Genomic DNA, 22,468 nt, shown 5'->3' with positions numbered 1-22,468 from the left:
GAGCCTGCTGTTGTGCCTTAGGGAGCTCCTGAGAAGGAGGTGTTTGTTGGGTGTTTGCTCTTGACAGCGGTGGATAGAGGAACACTGCGGAGACAGCCTGGATAGCCGCTCTTCCAAAGGCTGAAGGTTGCATCAACAGGTCACCACTGGTGAGACAGCGCAGGGCGCATGTCCAGCAACAGAACCTTGTTTTCTACTCCAGTTCCTGCTGGCCAGGCCCTTCGTCCTCTCTCTGGCCCTAAGAGTCACGAGTAGACCCTTGTGCAGAAATGTCTGTCTTCCCACACCCCCTGAAACCCTGCCCATCATCACGATGGTAATAACGGAAGTCAAGTTCCCTCTGGAGATGGAACTTTTATTTCTTTAAAGTGGAAAGGGAACAAAATCAGTAAAGGCGGACATTTTATTATTTTTTTTTCCAGATCAAGATTTGGCCTTTTAGAGTTTCTTTGATAGATTGTTGAGGCATATCCAGGCAAGAACAATTTTTCCGTGTGTGTTCCAAATCAACTGTTTTATTTGATACTATCCCACTATGGAAATGACCTATTTTTTTTTAAATGTCTAGATGAACCCAAAAGTAGGTTAGATTGAACAGACCAGCGAGAAGCTATGTAAAAATAGTTTGAACATGCTTTGTTCTAAGATTTTTTTCTTGTTATGTAAGTTCAGTGAATCTCAGGCTGGAATGTGACTTCCTATGATTTGTGAAGATCTTAGGCTGTCTTTCCTTGCTTATTTTCAGTGTGCGTGTGTGTGAAGATTTGCTTGCATGTCTTTGCTTCCAAGTATGTCCCTGTTGCCTTTGGAGGTCAGAGAGGCCATCACATCTCCTGCAACTGGCATTATCGAGATCATGAGCCACCATGTGGGTGCTGGGAATGGAACCTGGGTCCTCTGGAAGAGTAACCAGTGCTCTTAACCACTGAGCCATCTCTCCAGCTCCCTACTTTCCCTTTTATGTGTGAATTCGCACCAGGGCCTCTGTCATGCTGGCATACACCATGAGTTCAGCTCTCCCGTTCCAGCCTCATACAAGCTTGGCTTTCAGAAAACCACACGGCAGGGAGCTTTCCTTGGCTAATTCTACCGGTATGAACTCAAGTGTTTTCTATCTTGATATAACTCGTTTTTAATCCAGATTTTTTTTTTTTTTTTGGTTTTTCGAGACAGGGTTTCTCTGTGGTTTTGGAGCCTGTCCTGGAACTAGCTCTTGTAGACCAGGCTGGTCTCGAACTCACAGAGATCCGCCTGCCTCTGCCTCCCGAGTGCTGGGATTAAAGGCGTGCGCCACCACCGCCCGGCTTTAATACAGATTTTTTAAGGCAAGTCGTGAATTAGGCCTTCAGGAATGTGATTAGTAACACCTGTTCTTGAAGTTGGTCAGGGAGGAGGGTGCTGTACAAATGGCAGCAGCTACGAACAGCGTTCATGAATCGTGGCTGGCTGGCGTGAAGGGCTGCTAAGCTAAGGAAAATTAGTATGATGTAGGACTGTCTGGACAAATTCTGTCTCACCGCGTCAGGAGATGGTAGTTCCTGCTTCGTACTATTGTTCTGAAGATGAAACTAGATAATGGATGTAAGACCTTTTAGCGTTGTCAACTTCCAGTAAACGCTGACCTTGATTGACTGTCCCTGGGACTCGGAGCTTTCTGAGGCTTCTAGTGTGTGACTCTGTGGGCTAGCGTTCAAGGTGGCCCTGCTGGAAGAGCATGTAGCTTATGTGTAAATGCTGTTACTGGACGGCAGGGTTTAGTAAGGTCTAGATTCTGGTGGCTGGACATACTCAAGTGCCGAGTTCTTCACCAACCAAGAAGTACACATCTAAATTTTGAAGTATCTAATTATCCTTTCTCAATAAAAACTCAGGGTAAGAACCTGAATGATTATAGAAGTGGTGGAGAAATGACCAGTGACCTCTTCTTTCTCTCCTTCCTCAATCCAAAAGGGTGGAGAATCTTTCTAAGCTCCACCCTACTACTTCCTGTGTCTCTCTGTATGGCTTCTGTCTTCTGAAACCTCTATGACTAATTTTGGTCAGCTTGTATCTAGCTCCATCCTCTGATTCAAAGTAAACTTTACTGGTAATCTCAGAAGCGTCAGAGTGTGATCAAAATATCCCATACCAAAATTTGGTAATTTTTATCTTGAATTTTAGGATTGGGTTACTTTTTAGATATGTAGTTTATCCAAGGTCTCATGGCTTAACCAAGTGACATCATGGGATAATTAAGCCTTTCTTTTCTATATAGTGTGAGATGAGGTGGACCTATTGCTAATTTCTAGATTTGGTTTTACCTTCTAAAGGACCTTTCTTTGCTGAAAGAATATAGTGAATTGAGTCTGGTACTGCTGGCCTTTCTTAGCATAGCTCTGCCTTCCCAGGCGACTTTGTCTGTCTTTATTGCCTTGCTAGTTTGAGTAGAACATTCTTGGGCCCCACGTATGAGGCCTGGCATGAGGCAAGGCTTTTGAGCTCTGTTGTGTGAATATTTGTGGAGGGGAATCATTAATCTACAAGCTTTGGATGCCTCGCCTCGGAGACTCCTTATCCCCTGGAGATCCTCCACACTATTCATGTTTTGGAGGTCTAGGGCCCTAACCCCCTGCTTGGTAGTTTGCTTGGAGGGGCTACCTGCCTCCTAGCTTTCCTTCGGGCTCATGGCTTGGCTTTTCCCCACAAGGGAACCGAGGACTCACAAGGTAAGTGCTGACTTATCTGCTTGTCCCTCTTTTGCTGGCTTTTTCTCTCCCCGAGTCTTCCTGCTTTTGCATTATATGCAGGGGTCTGGGCTATGCCTCCTCCCCAAAGTGATGGGAGAGCATCAGATGAAAGGACATAAAGCCAGGCTTAGTTTTAGACGGGGGTGTGGGGGGGAAGTCAGGAAGAACACAGCTGTCGGCAGTTTCAGCCCACGTAGCCTTCATTTGCCCAAGGCTTGTTGAGCACCTGTCCAAGGCTCACTGTTGAGCACCCATCCAAGGCTCACTGTTGAATGCCCGTCCAAGGCTCACTGTTGAGCACCCATCCAAGGCTCACTGTTGAATGCCTGTCCAAGGCTCACTGTTGAGCACCCATCCAAGGCTCACTGTTGAATGCCCGTCCAAGGCTCACTGTTGAGCACCTGTCCAAGGCTCTCTGTTGAATGCCCGTCCAAGGCTCACTGTTGAGCACCTGTCCAAGGCTCTCTGTTGAGTACCTGTCATGTGCTGCATGCTAAGAAGATGGAACTGAGGTGACATCTTGGTTCACATGGAGCTGAAAGTCTCACAGAGTCAAACTTGCCAAAGCCACTTTTACTAAATTTTTAGGAATTTTGTGGCTCAGTTATTCAATTTAGCTATTAGGAAAATCAGATAACATAAATAAATCATATGAAAATGTTCAGAACTCAAGCTCTCCAATATCACTCTCACTGAAGCCTTTGCATTTCGGTCTGCTGTGTCTCTCAGGAGACGGCTCCACACCTGTGCACTAGGAGCACATACCTGTCTCCAAATCCCGAGAGACAAGATCTCTCATGGAGCGACAGTTTATAACATAGGGGAGAATAAATAGTTGTAATTAGTCCGGGTGCCTTCCCCTGGTCACGCTGTAGCCACTGAGCAGCACTGTGTGTTGGGGACAGACAAGAGCTCTTCAGAGGACAACATAGAGAAGGTCGGAGTATGATGCTCGGAGTGTGGGAGAGAACGGGTAAGCGGATGGTGGAGGGCAGTAGGAGAAGCTTCTGGGTAGACACGTAAGGACCTGGGGCTGAGCTACACCTGGGCAAGACAAGATGGTGATGTAGACACACTTCACCAAATCAAAGAGCATCGAGTATTTAGGTTGTTGCAAGTATGTTAGTTCTATGATAAAAAAGAGTCTCCAGGGCAACGATGGGGTTATGAAAGACCATGATGGCTCTCTGAGGTTCGTGCTGAATCCTGTGAGGACTCAGGAAGAGGCTTCATGCCGAAATGTCTTCACCACGCTGACGTTGTGGAGGAGGTGATGTGATAAGCGAGGCAGAAGGGAGGTTGTGGTTGTAGCAGCCAGGGGAAGATGGCTAGCAGACATGCAGGACAGGGAATAAGCTTGCGGATGTGTGTGACGAGGGTGTGTGTGAAGCAAGCCTTGGAGGATAATGCCCCCGTTTCTGTCTGGGACCGGCGTGTTTGTAAGTGTTACAGCTCTGAGGGGAAAGGTTTCCCCACCTTAAGTGTTATAGCTCTGCTCAGGTGTGTGTGTCTGTGTGTGTGTTTGTGTGTGTGTGTATAGGGAGGCTTCCCCGGTATACAGTTCTGAAGGGAAGATATCCTTGCAGTCAGGAAGCAAGGGGTACCGCCAAGTCACACTACACAGCAAATGTCACACGAGTGATGTATTGGCAGGGAAAACCCCAGGCGGGTGGCCGCCTCTGCTCAGGTGAGAAGCAGCAGAGGACTGAGCAACAGACAGATTTTATGTAGAGTTTCTTGGGGGTAGAACTTCCCAGGGTAGGGACTGGTAAGATTTCAGGTCCAGAGCTCGGGCTTTCTTCTCTGTAGGGCTGGGTCTGTGCCAAGCAGTTAAGGCAGTTAGAGTGTTCTGTGGGCGGAACTTGGTGGCTGGGAGTCCTCAAGGGGCTTGCAGTGTTCCTGCTGGTTATGTCTTGTGAGGTAGAGAATACAGAAAGAACTAGCTTGAGAGAGGCAATTTGGGATATGTGTGGATTCACTTATGTGAAATTTCAGTAGGGGAGAAGGTAAGACATTGCTATGGGATTTGGGATTTAGAGGGCAGGGACTACAGAGAGGCAGAGTCAGAACATATCTTTTTTAATTTGTTTGTTTTTTCAAGACAGGGTTTTCCCTGTGTAACAGCCTTAGGTGTCCTGAACTCACTCTATAGATCAGACTGGCCTCAAACCTACGGAGATCCGCCTGCCTCTGCCTCCCGAGTGCTGGGGTTAAAGGCGTGCACCACCACTACCTGGCGAGTGTGTGTCTATGTACATTTTAATGATGGCTTCTGTGTATTCGTTCCTAGTTCGGCCCTGAGGCCTGCTCTACTGTCAGTATCTGCAGTTGGCAGAGATAGAGTCAGACCATGCGTAGAGTAGTCCTATCTGATTTACTGTCCAGCCCTTGCAAAGACAGATGAAGGTTTCAGCTCAGAACCAGCCATGACATGCAACGAGAGCCTGGTGCATCACGATCCCGTGCTGGGTGCGCTGAGTTGCCAGTCTTACAGTGTTGTGGGGACCCACCAGAGAAGACTGCTCAGACATGAATTTCAGCCAATAGGAAGCCTTTATTAACCAGCTGGTGACTACACTGGCTATTCGGGATCCCAGTGTAACTCTGAGCCTTTCTCAGGGTGAGCTTTAAAGCATGGGTTGTCAATACTTCAGTTAACGAGAGCAGTTAGCCAGAAGCAGAACTAACTACAGAAGCCAAAAAACAAAGTTAGTGCATTTAGAGACTTTCCACAACTATGGGCTTTGATGGATTAGGCCTTTGTTTTCGCTTTGGCAGGTGGTGCTGTCTACATGCTGAGTTTGGTGACCTGAATGGCACTTCCATCATGGAGTCAGTTGTGCTAAGGTTTGGGGGCTTACTAATGCTCAAGGCCTTGTTACAACAGACAGTCCACGGACACACGGTCCTTGCCTGCCAATATGTTGGCTAGATAAGTAAACGAAAAATACTTTAAGCACAATCATGTTCTATGTACCGGTTGGATCACAGGCTAGGCATACAGTAGGATTTAGGAAACAGAGAAGAGTTGGGGCTGAAGTATTCCAGGGGCCGCCTAGAGGAGGCGAATCTGGGGGTCCTCACGGACAGACTCGCGGGTGGTGAGACTGGGAAAGGGAGGGCCGTTCATCCACTCAGTACCTCACAGTCCTCAGGAAATGTCTGAGTAAGTAAGGGCTGGTGGTTCAGGTTCAGCTCAGGTTGGTGTGTCTGTGGGGTACCTGGATGCTGGGCAAGAATCGTGACTTTACGTTGAGGATTTTTGAGGTTTATTTCACTATAGCCGTTTTTGAGACAATCTCACATGACCAGTAAATACATAGACACAGTTGGCCACTGCGAAGAGCCCTTGGATGGTGAGGCTAGGACGGCACCCCGCTCACCTTTCGGGAGAGCAGCTTGGCTGTGCTGTGTGGCTTGGAGGAAGCCTTGAGAAGAGATCATCTAAGTGGGGATGTCAGGTGGGATGACAGCGCCATGGTCCAAAACAACACCAAACACCAAACCCTCAAGAAAGAAGGGGCAGTCGTGTTTGTCCCTTTCTGAGGCTTGGCTGTCTTAGTCTGACTTTTTGAATGGAGTCATCAGACACCTGGGAGAAACAGATACAGTGAGCTAGCTTGTGACACTTCCTTCCTGTGAACTTTTGATGGGTTCCTAGCCTGTTTTTCTTTTCTTTTCTTTTCTTTTTTTTTTTTTTTTTTGGTTTTTCGAGACAGGGTTTCTCTGTGGCTTTGGAGTCTGTCCTGGAACTAGCTCTGTAGACCAGGCTGGTCTCGAACTCACAGAGATCCGCCTGCCTTTGCCTCCTGAGTGCTGGGATTAAAGGCGTGCGCCACCACCGCCCGGCTCTCTTTTCTTTTTTTTTTAAGATTTATTTTTATTTTCTTATTTATGTGTGTGCATGTTTGTATATATGCATATATGTATTCTGCTGTTCATGGAGACCAGATGAGAGCATCGAATTCCCTGGAGCTAGCATGGCAGGTAGTTGTGAGCTCTCTGGTGTGTGCTGGGAACACAATCCCGGTCCTCTGGAAGAGTAGCAAGCACTCTTTGCCCTGAGCCATCTCCGCAGCTCTAGTTCTTGCCATTCTTGGGCTGCAGGACGTCAGTGTTGACTCTCACAGGTAAGCTGAGTAGCAAACAGGTTAGTGTGTGTATTAATTGTCGGTCAGATCTCCAGGTATTTGCTCAAGTGGATTAATTTGGTGTGTTCGCAGTCTGTTGAAGCTCATGCAGCAAGTGGCACAGGTGACTCTTCCTTCTGAGTACATTCATGGTCGGTTACCTGATTTACTCTTGTTGGCTGTGGTTTCTGTCCCACTCGGTCCTGCAGCCGTTTGTCCCAAAGAAACACACAGAGGTCTACATTAATCATAAATGGGTTGGCCTATTAGCTCAGGCTCCTTATTAACGCTTACATCCTACATTAACCCATAATTCTTGTCTGTGTCAGCCATGTGGCTTGGTACCTTGTTCAGCGAGGCATTCTCATCTGTGTCTCTGTGTCTGGGTGAAGACTGCAGACTGAGACGTTCCTCTTCCCAGAATTCTCCTGTTCTGGTCACCCTGCCTATACTTCCTGCCTGGCTACTGGCCAATCAGCATTTTATTAAACAAATACAAGAAACAAATCTTTTTAGGGTAAAACCATTGTCCCACAGCATACTCTTTTTTTAAAATTAATTAATTACTTTTTAAAAAAAATGATCTTTTCTCATTTTACATACCTATCCCAGTTCCCACTTCCTTCCCTCCTCTTGCTCCTCCCTCACTCCCCCCACGTTCCCTCCACTCCATCTCCTGATCTACTCCTCAGAGATGGTAAGGCTTCCCATGAGGAATCAACAAAGTCCGACACATCACTTTGAGGCAGGACTAAGGCCCTCCTTAGTATATCTAGGCTGAGCAAGGTATCCCTCCATAGGAAATGGGTTCCAAAAGGACAGTTCATGTACTAAGGATAAATCCTGGTCTCACTGCCAGTGGCCCCACAGACTGCCCAAGCCACACAACTGTCACCCATATTCACAGGGTCTAGTTCAATCTTAGGCAGGTTCTTCCACTATCAGTCTAGAGTCAGTAAGCTCCCACTAGCTCAGGTCAGCTGTTTCTGTGGGTGTCCCCATCATGGTCTTGACCTCTTTGTTCATATTATTGCTCCTCCCTCTCTATGACTGAACTGGGGGAGCTCGGCCCAGTGCTTAGCTGTGGATCTCTACATCTGCCTCCATCAGTTCCTAGATGAAGGTTCTATGATAATAAGCAAGGTAGTCATCAATTTGTTTACGGGGAGAAGACGAGTTCAAGCACCCTCTCCACTATTGCTTAGGGTCTTAGCTGAGGTCATACTTGTGGATTCCTGGGAATTTCCCTGGTGCCAGGTTTCACACTAGCTCCACAATGGCTCTCTCAATCAAGATATCTCTTTTCTTGCTCTCCCTCTCTGTCCTTTCCCCATCTCAACCATCCTGTTCCCTCATGTTCTCCTTTTCCCTCCCCTTCTAACCTCCCTTCTGCCCTCCCTTCTCCCCCCACCCCACAACCCCAATTTTTTCAGGAGATCTTGTCTCTTTCCTCTTCCCAGGGTGATCCATATATGTCTCTCTTAGGGTTTTCCTTGTTACTATCCTCCCTGAGACCATGTATTTTTTTTTAATTTATTTATTTATTAAAGATTTCTGTCTCTTCCCTGCCGCCGCCTCCCATTTCCCTCCCATCCCCCAGAGATCATGTATTATAGGCTGGTTATTCTTTGCTTTATGTCTAAAATCTACTTATGAGTGAGTATATACCATGTTTGTCTTTCTGGGTCTGGGTTACCTCACTCAGGATGCTGTTTTCTAGTTCCTTCCATTTGCCTGCAAATTTCAAGATGTCATTGTTTTTTACCACTGAGTAATACTCCATTGTGTAAATGTACCACATTTTTTTAAATCCATTTTTTGGTTGTTTCCATTCTAGGTTGTTTCCAGGTTCTGGCTCTTAGGAATAATGCTGCTATGAACACAACTGAGTAAATGTCCTTGTGGTATGAGTGAGCATCCTTTGGGTATCTGCCCAAGAGTGGTATTGCTGGGTCTTGAGGTAGATTGATTCCCAATTTTCTGAGAAATCACCAAACTGATTTCCAAAGTGACCATACAAATTTGCACTCCCACCAGCAATGGAGGTGTGTTCCCCTTACTCCGCACCCTCTCTAGCATAAGCTATCATTGATGTTTTTGATCTTAGTTATTCTGAATGGTGTAAGATGGTATCTTAGAGTCATTTTGATTGGCATTTCCCTGATGGCTATGGATGTTGAGCAATTCCTGAAGTGTCTTTTGGCCATTGAGATTCTCCTGTTGAGAATTCTCTGTTTAGATCTGTAGTCCATTTTTAAATTGGATTATTTGGTATTTTAATGTCTAGTTTCTTGAGTTCTTTATATATTTGGAGATCAGTCCTCTGTCAGATGTGGGCTTGATAAAGATCTTTACCCATTCTGTAGGCTGCTGTTTTGTCTTGTTGACCATGTGCTTTGCCTCACAGAAGCTTCTCAGTTTCAGGAGGTCCCATTTATTAATAGTTGTTCTCAGTGTCCGTGCTACTGGTATTACATTTAGGAAGTGGTCTCCTGTGCCCATGCATTCAAAGCTGCTTTCCACTTTCTCTTCTATGAGGTTCAGTGTGGATGGATTTGTGTTGAGGTCTTTGATCCATTTGGACTTGAGTTTTTTATTTTTATTTTTATTTTGCTTTGCAACAGTTTTATTGAGCACAGTTGCCTTTAAAACTACAAGGCTGGGCTGGAGAGATGGCTCAGTGGTTAAGAGCATTGCCTGCTCTTCCAAAGGTCCTGAGTTCAATTCCCAGCAACCACATGGTGGCTCACAACCATCTGTAATGAGGTCTGGTGCCCTCTTCTGACCTGCAGGCATACACACAGACAGAATATTGTATACATAATAAATAAATAAATATTAAAAAAAACTACAAGGCTTTGGGGGTGCTTAGAGGGGCATTAAGTCCCACAGTCTGGGGAGCCTTTGGTCATCGCCACCCATTTCTTCCCAGCTGGCAGGACGGGATCTCCCAATGCTTCTCTGCTGCCATGGCTGTAGCCAAGGTGGGGCAGTTCCTCAGGCCTCTTTTATCCTCTCTTTATTCAGTTTTTGTTTTTTATTTTTTTAAATTTATTTATTAAAGATTTCTGCCTCCTCCCCGCCACCGCCACCCATTTCCCTCCCCCTCCCCCAACCAAGTCCCCCTCCCTCATCAGCCCGAAGAGCAATCAGGGTTCCCTGATGTGTGGGAAGTCCTAGGACCACCCACCTCCATCCAGGTCTAGTAAGGTGAGCATCCAAACTGCCTAGGCTCCCACAAAGCCAGTACGTGTAGTAGGATCAAAAACTCATTGCCATTGTTCTTGAGTTCTCAGTTGGACTTGAGTTTTGTGTATGGGGATAGATATGGGTCTATTTGCATTATTCGACATGTTGATATCCAGTTATGCCAGCATCATTAGTTGAAGATGCTTTCTTTTTTCCATTGTATAATTTTAGCTTCTTTATAAAAAATCAGGTGCTCATAGGTGTGTGAATTAATATCATGGTCTTCGATTCAATTTCATTGGTCCACCTATCTGTTTTTATGCCAATACCAAGCAATTTTCATTACTGTAGCTCTACAGTAGAACTTGAAGTCAGGGATGGTGATGCCTCCAAAAGTTCCTTTATTGTATAGGATTGTTTGGGCTACCCTGGTTTTTTTGTCTTTCCATATGAAGTTGAATATTGTTCTTTTGAGGTCTGTGAAGAATTGTGTTGGGATTTTGATGGGGACTGCATTGAATCTGTAGATTGCTTTTGGTAAGATTGCCATTTTTATTATTCTGATCCTACGTATCCAAGAGCATGGGAGATCTTTCCATTTTCTGATATCTTCTTCAATTTCTTTCTTCAAAGACTTGAAGTTCTTATCATATAGATCTTTTACTTCTTTGGTTGGCATTACCTAAGATGTTTTATATTATTTGTGGCTACAATAATATCAGATGTTTTTCTGATTTCTTTCTCAGCCCTCTTATCATATGTATATAGGAGGGCTACTGATGTTTTTGAGTTGATTTTGTATCCTGCCAAATTGCTGAAGGTATTTATCAGCTGTAGGAGTTCCCTGGTAGAATTTTTGGGTCACTATCATATCATTTGCAAACAGTGAAAGTTTGACTTCTTTTTCAATTTGTATCCCTCGATCTCGTTTTGTTGTCTTATTGCTCTGTCTTGAACTTCGAGTATTATATTGAATTGATATGAAAAGAGTGGACAGCCTTGCCTTGTTCCTGATTTTAGTGGAATTGCTTTGAGTTTCTCATCATTTAATTTGATGCTGACTGTTAGCTTTCTATATATTGCTTTTATTTTAGATACATTCCTTGTATCCCTGATCTCTCCAAGACCTTTATCATGAAGGGGTGTTGGGTTTTGCCAAAGGCTTTTTCAGCATCTAATGAGATGATCATATGTTTTTTTTAAAGTTTATTTATATGGTGAATTATATTGACAAATTTCTGTATATTGAGCCATCCTTGCATCTCTGGGATGAAGCCCACTTGATCATGGTGGATGATTTTTTTTTTTGATGCATTCTTGGATTTGGTTTGCCAGTATTTTAGCATCAATGTTCATGAGGGAGATTGGTCTTTAATTCTCTTTCTTAGATGAGACTTTGTGTGGTTTGGGTGTAAGGGTAACTGTAGCCTACAAAAAGAGTTTGGCAATGTTTCTTCTGTGTCTTTTTCTTTGTTCCTATTTTATTGATTTCAGCCCTCAAATTGATTATGGAGAAATCTCACACTAGTGACTTAACAGTATACATGAAAGCTCTAGAACACAAAGAAGCAGACTCACCCAGGGGTGGGCAGGGCACATTTGCACGTCATTGTCTTTTCAGGGAGGCCTCGTGATAGTTAATGCTGTGTTGGTCTTCATGGGCACTTCATATTGGAGGCCCCTTTGTAAACAGTGTGGCATTAGCAGGCACATGGATTATTACTGGACCATTCTGGAAGGCTGGAAAGCAAAAAAAAAAAAACAAAAAAAAAACAAAAAAAAAAAACCAAAAAACAGTGGCAGAGTCACCGTAGAGGGTGTGTCGGTTCCCCCAACCCACCTGTTTGATTTATACCTTTTGCACACTTGTGAAGTGGAGCTAGCGGCTGTCCTGAGCTCTAACTTATGAGTTCCCTGCCTAGGACCTTCAGTGGTTCCTGGATTTGTTCCATATTAGCTCTTCTGATCCTGGCTTTTCCACACTGAAAATCTGTATATCATCATTTTATTATATATGAAAGGTTATTTGGTAAAATGCAATATAAATATGATTTAAAAGACTAAATAAAAACAGAAGAGAATCCTCCTCTCTCTTCTACTCCTTTCCCCTCTGCTCCCACCCCCTGTTCTTCTCCCCACCTCATCACTGTCCTCTTCTCTTCCCTTCCACTTTTGACACAGGGTCTCCCTATCTAGTCCAGGCTGGCTTGGAACTCACTGTGTGGCCCAGGCTGACCTTGAACTCACAATCTTCTTGCTCCGGTATATGATGGGATTATGGACAATTGCCACCACACCCAACTTGGGAGTTTCCTTAACTCCATAAAATGCATGTAGTAAGCATATGCAATGGGAAACATTAGGACACCTTTGAAATCAGGACCATGGCAGGAATTCATGATTGCTCTCTCTTTGGCATTAGTTTATCATCTTAGCCAGCACAAAATTTCCTTCCGTAAGGAGATGCACAAAGATGATTAGAATTGTGTATTCAACCTGGTTAAAAAAAAACTCAAGGGGCTGGAGAGACGGCTCAGTAATTAAGAGCCCTGGCTGCTCTTCTGGAGAATCTGGGTTTTGATTTCAACACCCTGTGTGTTGGTTCACAAACATGTGAGTCAAGTTCTGGGGGATGAGATACCCTCTTCTGGCCTCGATAGGCATCAGGTACAAGCTTGCAGTACACAGATGTACATGCAGACAAAATGCCCTACCCATAAGTCTAAAATAATTTAAAAAAGTAGACACTAGGCTTAGTGGCACAGGTCCATTCTCCCAGCTACTCAGGAAGTCGAGGCAGGAGAATCATACATACAAACACACACAAATACACACACACACACACACACACACACGCATGCATGCATGCACACATAGAGATATAGATGATTATAATAAAATAGTCCCACACTAGCTCAGAATGGGTTCTTTATTTAGGGGTAGACTCAGATCAGCAGTCCTCTGCATGAGCCAGGAATAGGACCCAAATCCAGCAGCCAAGAGAGGTCATGTACATCTGCATTTATAGTATAAGAGACCACGCCCAAGTGGGCTGGTATCTTAAAGGCTTTTGGCTGAAGGAGTTCCCACAATACATAGACAGACAGAAAGATAGAGAGAGAGAATGGAAATATCATCTCTGGCATTATACACTAATGATATAAAGTTTATCTATAAATAACATTTAATTGAATCAATGGCAAATGAGATCGTTTGGTATGGATGCTGTCTAGAAAATCAATTTGTAAATGTAATTATATTTCATAAATTGCAACAATCAGCAAATACACTCTAAAAAGAACATTCTCTCTGTCTTTCTCTGTCCTTCCTTCCTTCCTTCCTTCCTTCCTTCCTTCTTTCTGAGACAAGGTTTCTCTGTATAGCCCTGGCTATCCTGCAGCTCACTCTGTAGACCAGGCTGACCTTGAATTCTGAGATTTGCCTGCTTCTGCCTCCTGAGTACCAGGACTAAAGATGTGAGCCACCACTACCCATCTATAAAGGACAATTTCTATCATAAAATAATAAGAAAAACTGTAATATACTTAGGACAAAATCGAGCATGATGTGTGTATAAGATCTCCAGATTGTCTTGCAGTCAGTTATGAGAGGCTATGTGAGTGCTGGGGACTGAATTCCAGGCCTCTGCAAGAGCAGTAAACACTCTTAACCACTGAGCCATCTCTCCAGCTCATTGGTCCTTTTTAGTGTCACTCATGCACCTGTGTATTTCTGGTTCTGGGGACTGAAATCCGCTTCTGGCCTCTGTTGGCTCCTGCATGCATGTAGTACACATATGTACATTCAAAATAACTTAAAAGAAATGTTGGTTCAACCTAAATTGACCTATAATGAGGTCTCTATCAAAAGCCTGCAGGGGTGTCCCCTGGAACTCGAGAAGCTGGTTTGTAGAAAGAATAAAGGACTAGATGGGACATACAAGGTGATTTCTCAAGAACAGCCAAAGGCTTGAGGACTTATCCTGTCAGAAATCAGACATCATGAAGCTACAGAAATAATGTATTTGTGTAAACTGACCTTATGCAATTGGCTAGAGAGACAGAAATAGATCACTGTGTATGTGAAGTCTTGTGACTTCACGGTGGCATGACAGGGAATGGGAAAAATAAGGATCAGTAAGTAGAACTCATTGGAAAATTTGAATTTCCTTTTGACATTGTGTTATAAAACAGTAGCTAATAGATGAAGAGCTTACATATCAAAAGTAAAAGATTGCAATTTTACCTTCCTACCTTGGGATGCAAACTTTTATCTTTGTGGGTGCTTCCTCTCTCTGGCCACATTTTCTGGCTTGATATTCTAATATATATATATTATATATTCGATTATTAATTATAATTATATATATTTTAATATATGTGTGTGTGCGCGTGTGTAAAAAGAGACTGCTCATTCATTTCCCGACTACTCAGACCTGAATAATCACACAGAAACTGTATTAATTACAACATTATCTTAAATCAACCCATTTCTATTAATCTGTGTACTGCCATGATGCTGTGGCCTTCCAGTAAGTTTCCCTCATGTCTCTCTCCTTTGGCAGCTACATGGCATCTCCTTGACTCCGCCTACTCTCTATATATCTCTGTTCAAGTTTCCCACCTGACTTTACTCTGCTAAGCCATTGGCTGAAACAGCTTTATTCATTAACCAATAAAAGCAACACACATACAGAAGGACCTCCCACATCATTTGTGTGCATGCGTCCCTGTACCATATGTGTGCCTGATACTGGGGAGGCCAGAAGACAGTGTCAGATCTCCTGGGACTGAAGTTATAGGCGGCTCTGAAGGAGCAGCCTCAACCATAGAGCCATTTCTCCAGTCTTTTAGGATTTTTTTTTTTAACCTGCTTGAATATATATTTAAAATCGTCTTTGTGTTTCTCCATATTTATCTTCCTCTGTTGAGTTGATTTCCTTGTGCAAGGACTCCAAACAGCCCCAGAGCTCATGATCAGGTTCAAGTGAAGGGAGGAGAGGTCAGGAAAGCCAGGAAGGTAGGAGCCAAAGGCAGGGGGATCAGACAAGCCATGGGTCTGGGATTTCAGGTAGTGACGAGTACCAGCATGAACTCTAAGACTCCCAGGACTTTGGTAACCCTTGTATAAAGCATCTTTGTCTTCAGCAGTTTGCAAAGTGAGGGAGGCAGCGGCAGATGGAGCATGCTTAATGGGGATGTCCTAAGGACCACCTTCAAGGTCACGTCCTAAGGACCACCTTCAAGGTCACGTCCTAAGGACCACCTTCAAGGTCACGTCTAAGGACCACCTTCAAGGTCACGTCTAAGGCCACCTTCAAGGTCACGTCTAAGGACCACCTTCAAGGTCACGTCTAAGGACCACCTTCAAGGTCACGTCCTAAGGACCACCTTCAAGGTCTGGGGGCTGGATAAACTGTAGGCTCCCAACTCTGCACAAAGGGGCGCGTTTCTGTTTTCCCAGAGTGGAGTCTGGCCTAAGCGGTTCCCTCCAAGGTTCTGGGTTTGACTCTGGAGCTCCTGTCTGAGGAGAGAGCCTTCTCTTAGTCATCTTGCGAGTCCTCCTTCCTACTTCCAGGACACTGCAACATATTCAAAAGTTTTATACCTTGATTTTCGTGCAAGCAGTGTTGAGACAATGGGTTGTGAGGTCATGCCTGTTCCCACAGGCCTTACAGTCCGTGCCTTCCCACAACAACTTCAGGCTCCTATTTCTCCTTTTAGAATTCTTACTTTACTTTGCTCTATGCAGATGGGTATTTGCCTGCATGCATGTCTGTGTACTGTGCGTGCTTGCAGAGGCCAGAAGAGGGCTCTGATCCTTTAGAACTGCAGTTACACGCAGTTGTGAGCCACCATGGGGTGCTGGGAATCGAACTCAAGTCTATGGAAGAGCAGCCAGTGCTCTTAACGGCTGAGCCGTCTCTCCAGCCACGCTGCCTATCTTTCAATAGAATGGTGGTTTCCCGAAAGTTTTCACTTGTGAGTCCCTGTTCTCTAAACTCGAGCCATTGTGGGTTTTCTAGATTATAGGTGTGATCATTTGCTTCCGGTTTAACCCATTCCTGCCCTTCCCTTGTTCAGGAGGACAATTGCCCCAACTAACATTGCCTCCTGTGACCTCGTTTCCCTGAACCAGGGATGCTTTGAACACACTTGATCTTTTCCCCTTTGGTCTTGCCTGCTGTTCCCATTGTCTAGGACGCTGTCTGCCTTTTTAAGTTCCTGGCTTCCTTAAGTTCTGCTGCCAGGCCTTTACTTTCGGGAGGTGTTTTCTACCCTGGCATCACTGAATTGGTCCCTTGTGCTTCTGTAGTTCCTATGGAACTGTAATGCTTAAAATGTGATGTTTGTGGGCTGGAGAGATGACTCAGCAGCTAAGAGCACTGGCTGCTCTTCCAGAAGTCCTGAGTTCAATTCCCAGCACCTACATGGTGGTTCATAACCATCTGTAATGGGATCAGATTCCTTCTTTTTGTGTGCATGAAGACAGAGTACTCATATACATAAAATACATGAATAAATAAATCTTTAAAAAATATGATGCTTGACTGTTACCTGGTTTTCCCCCTCACTGAACTTGGAACTTTTAGTTGGGAGGGACGGGCCTTTGTTTACCATTGTGTTTCCCATGAACTGAAATATAATTCCTGTCATATATTAGCCCCCATTAACTGCTAAGTGGATCCACGTCTCCATAGAGGGTGTTAGAATGCTTACGCTGCTCCTTTTCTGGGAGGAAGGGAGGGCAGAGTGGAGGGAAAAGACTTCTCACAAAGTCGCAGTGCCTGGTGGGAGAATCTGAGCAGGAGCCCAGCTTCCTCCAGAGAAAAGTGCTGTGCCCTGGAAGGTCCTCCAGAAATGGGGCAGTATTTCCTCCACTGCTGTCTTGGGAGTCGCCCCTCATGGGTGGCTCACGTCCGTCAACTTGTGGGGATGTACAACTGTGCTTGCTAATACGTGACCTCTCTTTCCCTCCATTTTCCGCTCACAGCGTCAAGCTGAGCCCTCAGTCCACGGTGCAGGCCCAGGATGATGATGAGAGCCGGAGGACGGTCACTGTCAATCCTGCCCACATGGGAAAGGCCTTCAAGGTCATGAATGAGCTTCGAAGGTAATTTCCTACCCTCCCTGTGCCATTTGAGATGGAACCCGAAGGGTGAGCTCCACTAGGGGCCAAGAACAGATGTTGGGGCACACCACCTACTGGGTTCCAGCTTCATGGCCCACTCTCGCTCTGCTTCCCCTTCAGATTCCGAGACTGAAGCCTCCCCTTTATAATTATTCAATACCTACATTTCAGTGATTAATCACAGGGGGCGTTCATTTGTGGGTAGAGCAGGTCTGTGGCTAAGCCTGGGGGCTGACATTGGGGTGACTGCGCACTACACACAGGGCAGATGAGATAGCAGATGGCACACACTGTTTAGTCTCTGTTGAGTCTCTCGGATGGAGTTCGGCTTGGGAAGGCCTCCACACAAGTGGCAGAATGCGCCTCTCCTGAAACGTATGTCTACTCTGTAAAGACGTGAGGTGAAGCCGGGCGGTGGTGGCGCACGCCTTTAATCCCAGCACTCGGGAGGCAGAGGCAGGCGGATCTCTATGAGTTCGAGGCCAGCCTGGTCTACATGAGCTAGTTCCAGGACAGGAACCAAAAGCTACGGAGAAACCCTGTCTCGAAAAATCAAAAAAAAAAAAAAAAAAAAAAAAAAAAAAGACGTGAGGTGAAAGTGCATCTAATCCCTTCAAGTTGGGTGGTGAGGGCAGGAGGGCTATTTGTAAGGCCAGTGTACACGTTTGGCAAGCATGGTGCGAGATGGGTTCTGGGCACTGAACGTGTTCTCTGGTACAAAGCCAGTTGGGAGCATTTCCTCCTTTCTCAGCTACTGCCCAGGCCCTGGGAGGTGCGGGTAGGAGCCACGAGGTCAGGAGTGTGAAGAGGTATTGAAAAGAGCCTCTTAGAGCAAGTGTGCTCGGATGTAGGATGTACCAGGCCTGACAGCCGCAGGTGCACACTCTTATATTTGTGTTCTAAAAGGTGGAACAGAAACAAGCATGAAAATGAACTTTGGGCATGCAGGAGACACTTGAGCTGAGTGTTGAAGGCCAAGGAAGAGTTAAAGACACAAAGGGTGGTGGGGTAGGGAGGAGACCTCTGGGCAGAGAGCAGCACATGGCTGAGAAGTGTATGCCGCGTGGGGGACGGACCGTATTTAAACAGACGCTCTGTTTCATTCCTTTAGGAAATCTTTTGAACTTTACTATCATTGTATGTGTGTATGTCACATCACGCGTTCGTATGTGTCTGTGTGCAGGAACGTGTTTGCACTACAGTGTGCATCTGTGTGTATATGTGTGTCTGTGTGTGGGTGTGAGGGTGTCACAGTGTGTATTTGGGAGGCAGAGGACAACTCTCAGCCAGTTCTCTCCTTTCCCCTTTAGCTGGGCTCGGGGATTGAACTCAGGTTGTCAGGGTTACACGGCAAGCTCCGTACCCAGTGAGCCACCTCGCCAGTCCTCAAGTTCTCACTCTGTTTGTTTTCTCAGTTCTCCTTTCTGCATGGCCAGTATTTAGCACATGCGCTCGCACACACACACACACACACACACATACTCAGACCCACAAAATTAAATTAAGCAGCACATGGCATATTGTTCAATTTGTTTAGGCCTCCCACCAGATTCCCTGGAAAGTCTGGGAACGTATGCGCTAGGATGGAGGCCATGCACACGGACCCAGATCTTCCATCCCTGAAGAATCTTTGTGGTCTTTCCTAGACACTGTTGGAGCTCCACGTTTAGTCCCTCAGGGCACAGATTAAGTCAGTTGTCCAAGAGTGGGTTTTCTCCCCAGGCCTGAGTTTGCCTGTGCAGATTCTCCCTCCTCACCCCCGGCTATGACACCCCTTCCTTTTAGATTTAGAAGTCACCCTGGTGTACTTGTTGGTTCCTGGATTTCACGTCTTTCTCCAAGAGCGTCTGCTTGGCTTGGGTCTGCCTCTGCCTAGGAGTCCTACTGTTCCTTCGCCTTTTAGGGCTTGGCACTGCTGACATCTGAGGAACGCTAGCTCCTTCTAGACACTGTGGAAAAACGGAGTCTTGTACTTGAACGCGATTGGCCTTGAGAATGCACGTAGGCACATTGAAGGCTCTGCTGTGGCTGACTAAAGATTCTCACACGTACTTGAGACTTGGACTCGGGTTAGCGTTTGGGAAAACATCAGTCTGAGAACCACAGTTCTTTGCTGAGGTTTAAATGAATACTCTCGTCCGTCCTCTTTCTGCTTTGTTCAAATGGACATCACATTCTGTCTATATTTGAAACTTTTAGTTTGGGTGTAGGCATGAGCTGCGCCTGCCCTCTGTCTCTGTCTTCCTTTCTGCGCTGTAGTTATTGCAGCAGAACATTTAGAGAAGGTAGATGATCAGAAAATCACCAATAGAGGTGGCTCAGTGGTTTAGAGCACTGGCTGCTCTTGCAGAGGACCAGAGTTCAAATCCAAGCTCACAACGATTTGTAATTCCATTTTCAGGGTCTGACACCCTCTTTTGGCCATAACAAGCACTCACTGCATGCATACTGCTCAGATGTACATCCAGTCAAAATACCCACATACATAAAATAAGAATAAAGTTTAAATGTTTTAAAAAGTCACATAGAATTTTGTTAATGACCTATCGGTAGAGCTTTGGGTAATTGTTTTCTCTTCTTTGGCTTCTTTCGTAGTCCTATCACTGAACCATTTTTTCCTACCTCACTGTCTCTAACATGAATCACACGGATAGACGGCATCCCACTTTTGGCGTATTATAGTAAAAGTCAGTCCCCTGCTGATGGATGTCACCATTCCTCATGCCGCATGGGAAAACGCACTCTTAGTGGTTGGCTTTCCATTGGCGTGTCCTCTCACGAGCACAGACTTGGTTCCGGTACTGGTTCTAGCTCATACTAACCACGTGGCCCTGGGCAATTTACTCTCCCTGATCTCCCTTTTGTCAACCATGAAGGGCGGCTAATAACACCACTCTTGCTACATTGTTAATGGTGGGTGAGTGGCCCACTCACTCTTGCTGGATTGCTAAGGGTTAGTAAGTGACGTGCTCAGAATAGTACTAGCACATGTCTTGTGGTTGTTAAATACGCGTGCACCGTGGCAATTACTTCTATAGGATCAATTCCTGGAAAGAGAGTCGATTCAACAGCCTGGAAGACCATGGCGATGAGGCCTTAGTTAGTGCTGAGCTCTGGCTCATCACCGTTCTGTCACGGTTAGCTTGACAACAGCAGCCTCTGTGTTGGGTTGCAGATGATGGGCAGTGGGTAAGAGAATCAAAGCCCTGGCCCTCAGGGAGGCTTCTGTTCTTACGGTACTGAAAGGCAATATCAAGCCCCAAGGTATTCGAAGACCGTCTTTAAAAAGTAGGGTCGATGGGTAAGGCAGGCAGAAGGACCTGCATCACTGTGCTCTAGATCCGGGTGACTTTAATGGGACTTTAGTGGCGAGCTGATAGGCAGACTTCACTCTGCTGAGGCCGCACCAATGACTGCTCTGGAGTACCCAGGGGCCTGGGCCTGCATCTCCCATTGTCTCCACATTCCCCTCTCTCACTTTTGAACTATTTTAGTTCAAGCACACATGCTCTTTGCAATTTATGAATCACACAACTCCCGAGTTTCCTATTCTTTTTACTTCTGTGGTAGAGAAGGAGCTGTTGCCTTGGCAACCACTCAGCCTTGCCCCTCCTTTCCAATTCAGTGCGTGGTTCTGACTGTGGTGCTTTTGGGTGGCAGAGCTCCCGTGGGGGACTCTGGCTCCTGAGCTAGAGCAGGTAGTGGAGACTAGTCCTTTCTGGAGATGCACATCCTGACCAGGCCTGAGAGTGGGGAGCGGGAAGCGTGGAGGCTCCAGCCTGTGTTTAGAATTCTCTCTCTCTGCTGAAGGTTGGTTGGCCTTGCTAAGGGTTGCATCCTTTCAGTGAGCGGTACCCCGGCGCCTCGGTGCTTTTCACGTGCCTTTTCTGCATGGCTACAGATTGTTCTATGCCCTCTTGAAAAATGACTATTACTTGCGGGTGTGCATGTGTGTGGGTGCAAGCAAGTAAGGTGCACATGCATATGTGTGTATGTGCATTTAGAGGTCAGAAGACAACTTCAGGCTGTCCTTCCTCAGGAGCCACTCAGCTCTTTTAAAGATAGGGTCCCAGTGACCCGGAATTCACCTAGTAGACCAGGCTAGCTGACCAGCGGGCTCCAGAGAGATTTGCTTGGGATTACAAATGTGTGTCCCCCACACCTAGCTTTTTGCTTTTTTAATTTTGTGATGTGGGTTTGGGGGACTGAGGACCTGCTTGTAAGATAAACACTTTACCCACTAAGCCATCTTCCAGTCCTATTTTTAGGTTTTTGACTCTTGTAGCCCAGGCTAGACTCAAGTTTCTGGACCTCTTGCCTCCATCTCCAGAGTGATGGGGTTCTGGGAGTGTGAGGCCACGCCACCCTGGCGGTTCATCGCCTCCATCTCCAGAGTGCTGGGATTCCCGGAGTGCGAGGCCACGCCGCTCTGGTGGTTCATTCACGCTGCATGATCTTCATACAACACACACATGCTTGCTATGGCATGACCTTTACACACACATGCTTGCCTTGGCATGACCTTAGACAACACAATGCTTGCCATGGCATGACCTTCACACAACCATGTTTACCATGGTATGACCTTCACATGCACACATATGCTTGCCATGGCATGACCTTCACATGCACATATGTGCTTGTTATGGCATGACCTTCAAATGTACATACACTTGCCTTGGCGTGCCCCCCACCCCAGTAAAACATGAAATGTAGCAAACTTGAAAAATGAGATGGAAAATGAAGAAGACACCTGACATCGACCTCAGGCCTCCACATGTATGTGCACACATGTGTGCACCTGTACACGCATGTACATATATACAAACATGCACCCTCTCATAGGTTCATTGACCATAAATGTCATAAAATACATTAAACAGTAGCAAAAGCCTGTTTTTATGGCCTTCTAACTCTTTTCTGTGGATCTGTACAGCTGCCTGAGTGACTGTTTCTGTGTTGTGATAAAATGCCCGGCAAGGGCAACGAAAGGACAACAGGTCTATTTGGGTTCAGTCTGAGGCTATGCCCATCAGTGGGGGGGTGGGTGTCATAGCCCCAGGAACTTAGGGCAGATGGTTACATTGTATTCTCCATCAAGAATGGGGAACCATGGATGGTGGCCCTCAGCTCGTTTCCTCCTGTATATGCAGGCCAGAATCCCAGCCTAGGGAATGGTGCCGCTCACAGAGAACAGGTTTTTCCATCTCAGTTAACCTAACCAAGATCACCCTCCATAGGCGTGCCTACAGCCGTGTCCCAGGTCATCCTGGGCCTTTGACAATTGAGATA

General features: G+C 45.8%; 1 protein-coding gene across 3 annotated transcripts in view; it reads left to right on the top strand.

The window, feature by feature from the left end:
- Positions 1–22,468, top strand: part of LOC121443906 (kelch-like protein 3) — a 115,510-nt gene that overhangs the window by 5,374 nt on the left and 87,668 nt on the right. For all 3 annotated transcript variants that reach the window (XM_041645665.1, XM_041645663.1, XM_041645664.1), the window contains exon 2: positions 17,039–17,158. In XM_041645665.1, the coding sequence (XP_041501599.1) occupies positions 17,039–17,158 (120 nt within the window). The remainder of the gene's footprint in view (positions 1–17,038; positions 17,159–22,468) is intronic.

This window comes from Microtus oregoni, unplaced genomic scaffold (genome assembly GCF_018167655.1).
Source record: "Microtus oregoni isolate MIOR12 unplaced genomic scaffold, Mior012 000114F_ref0000099, whole genome shotgun sequence".
NCBI classification, from domain to species: domain Eukaryota; kingdom Metazoa; phylum Chordata; class Mammalia; order Rodentia; family Cricetidae; genus Microtus; species Microtus oregoni.
Note: the sequence above shows the minus strand (reverse complement) of the source record. Positions and strands in the feature narration are given on the sequence as shown.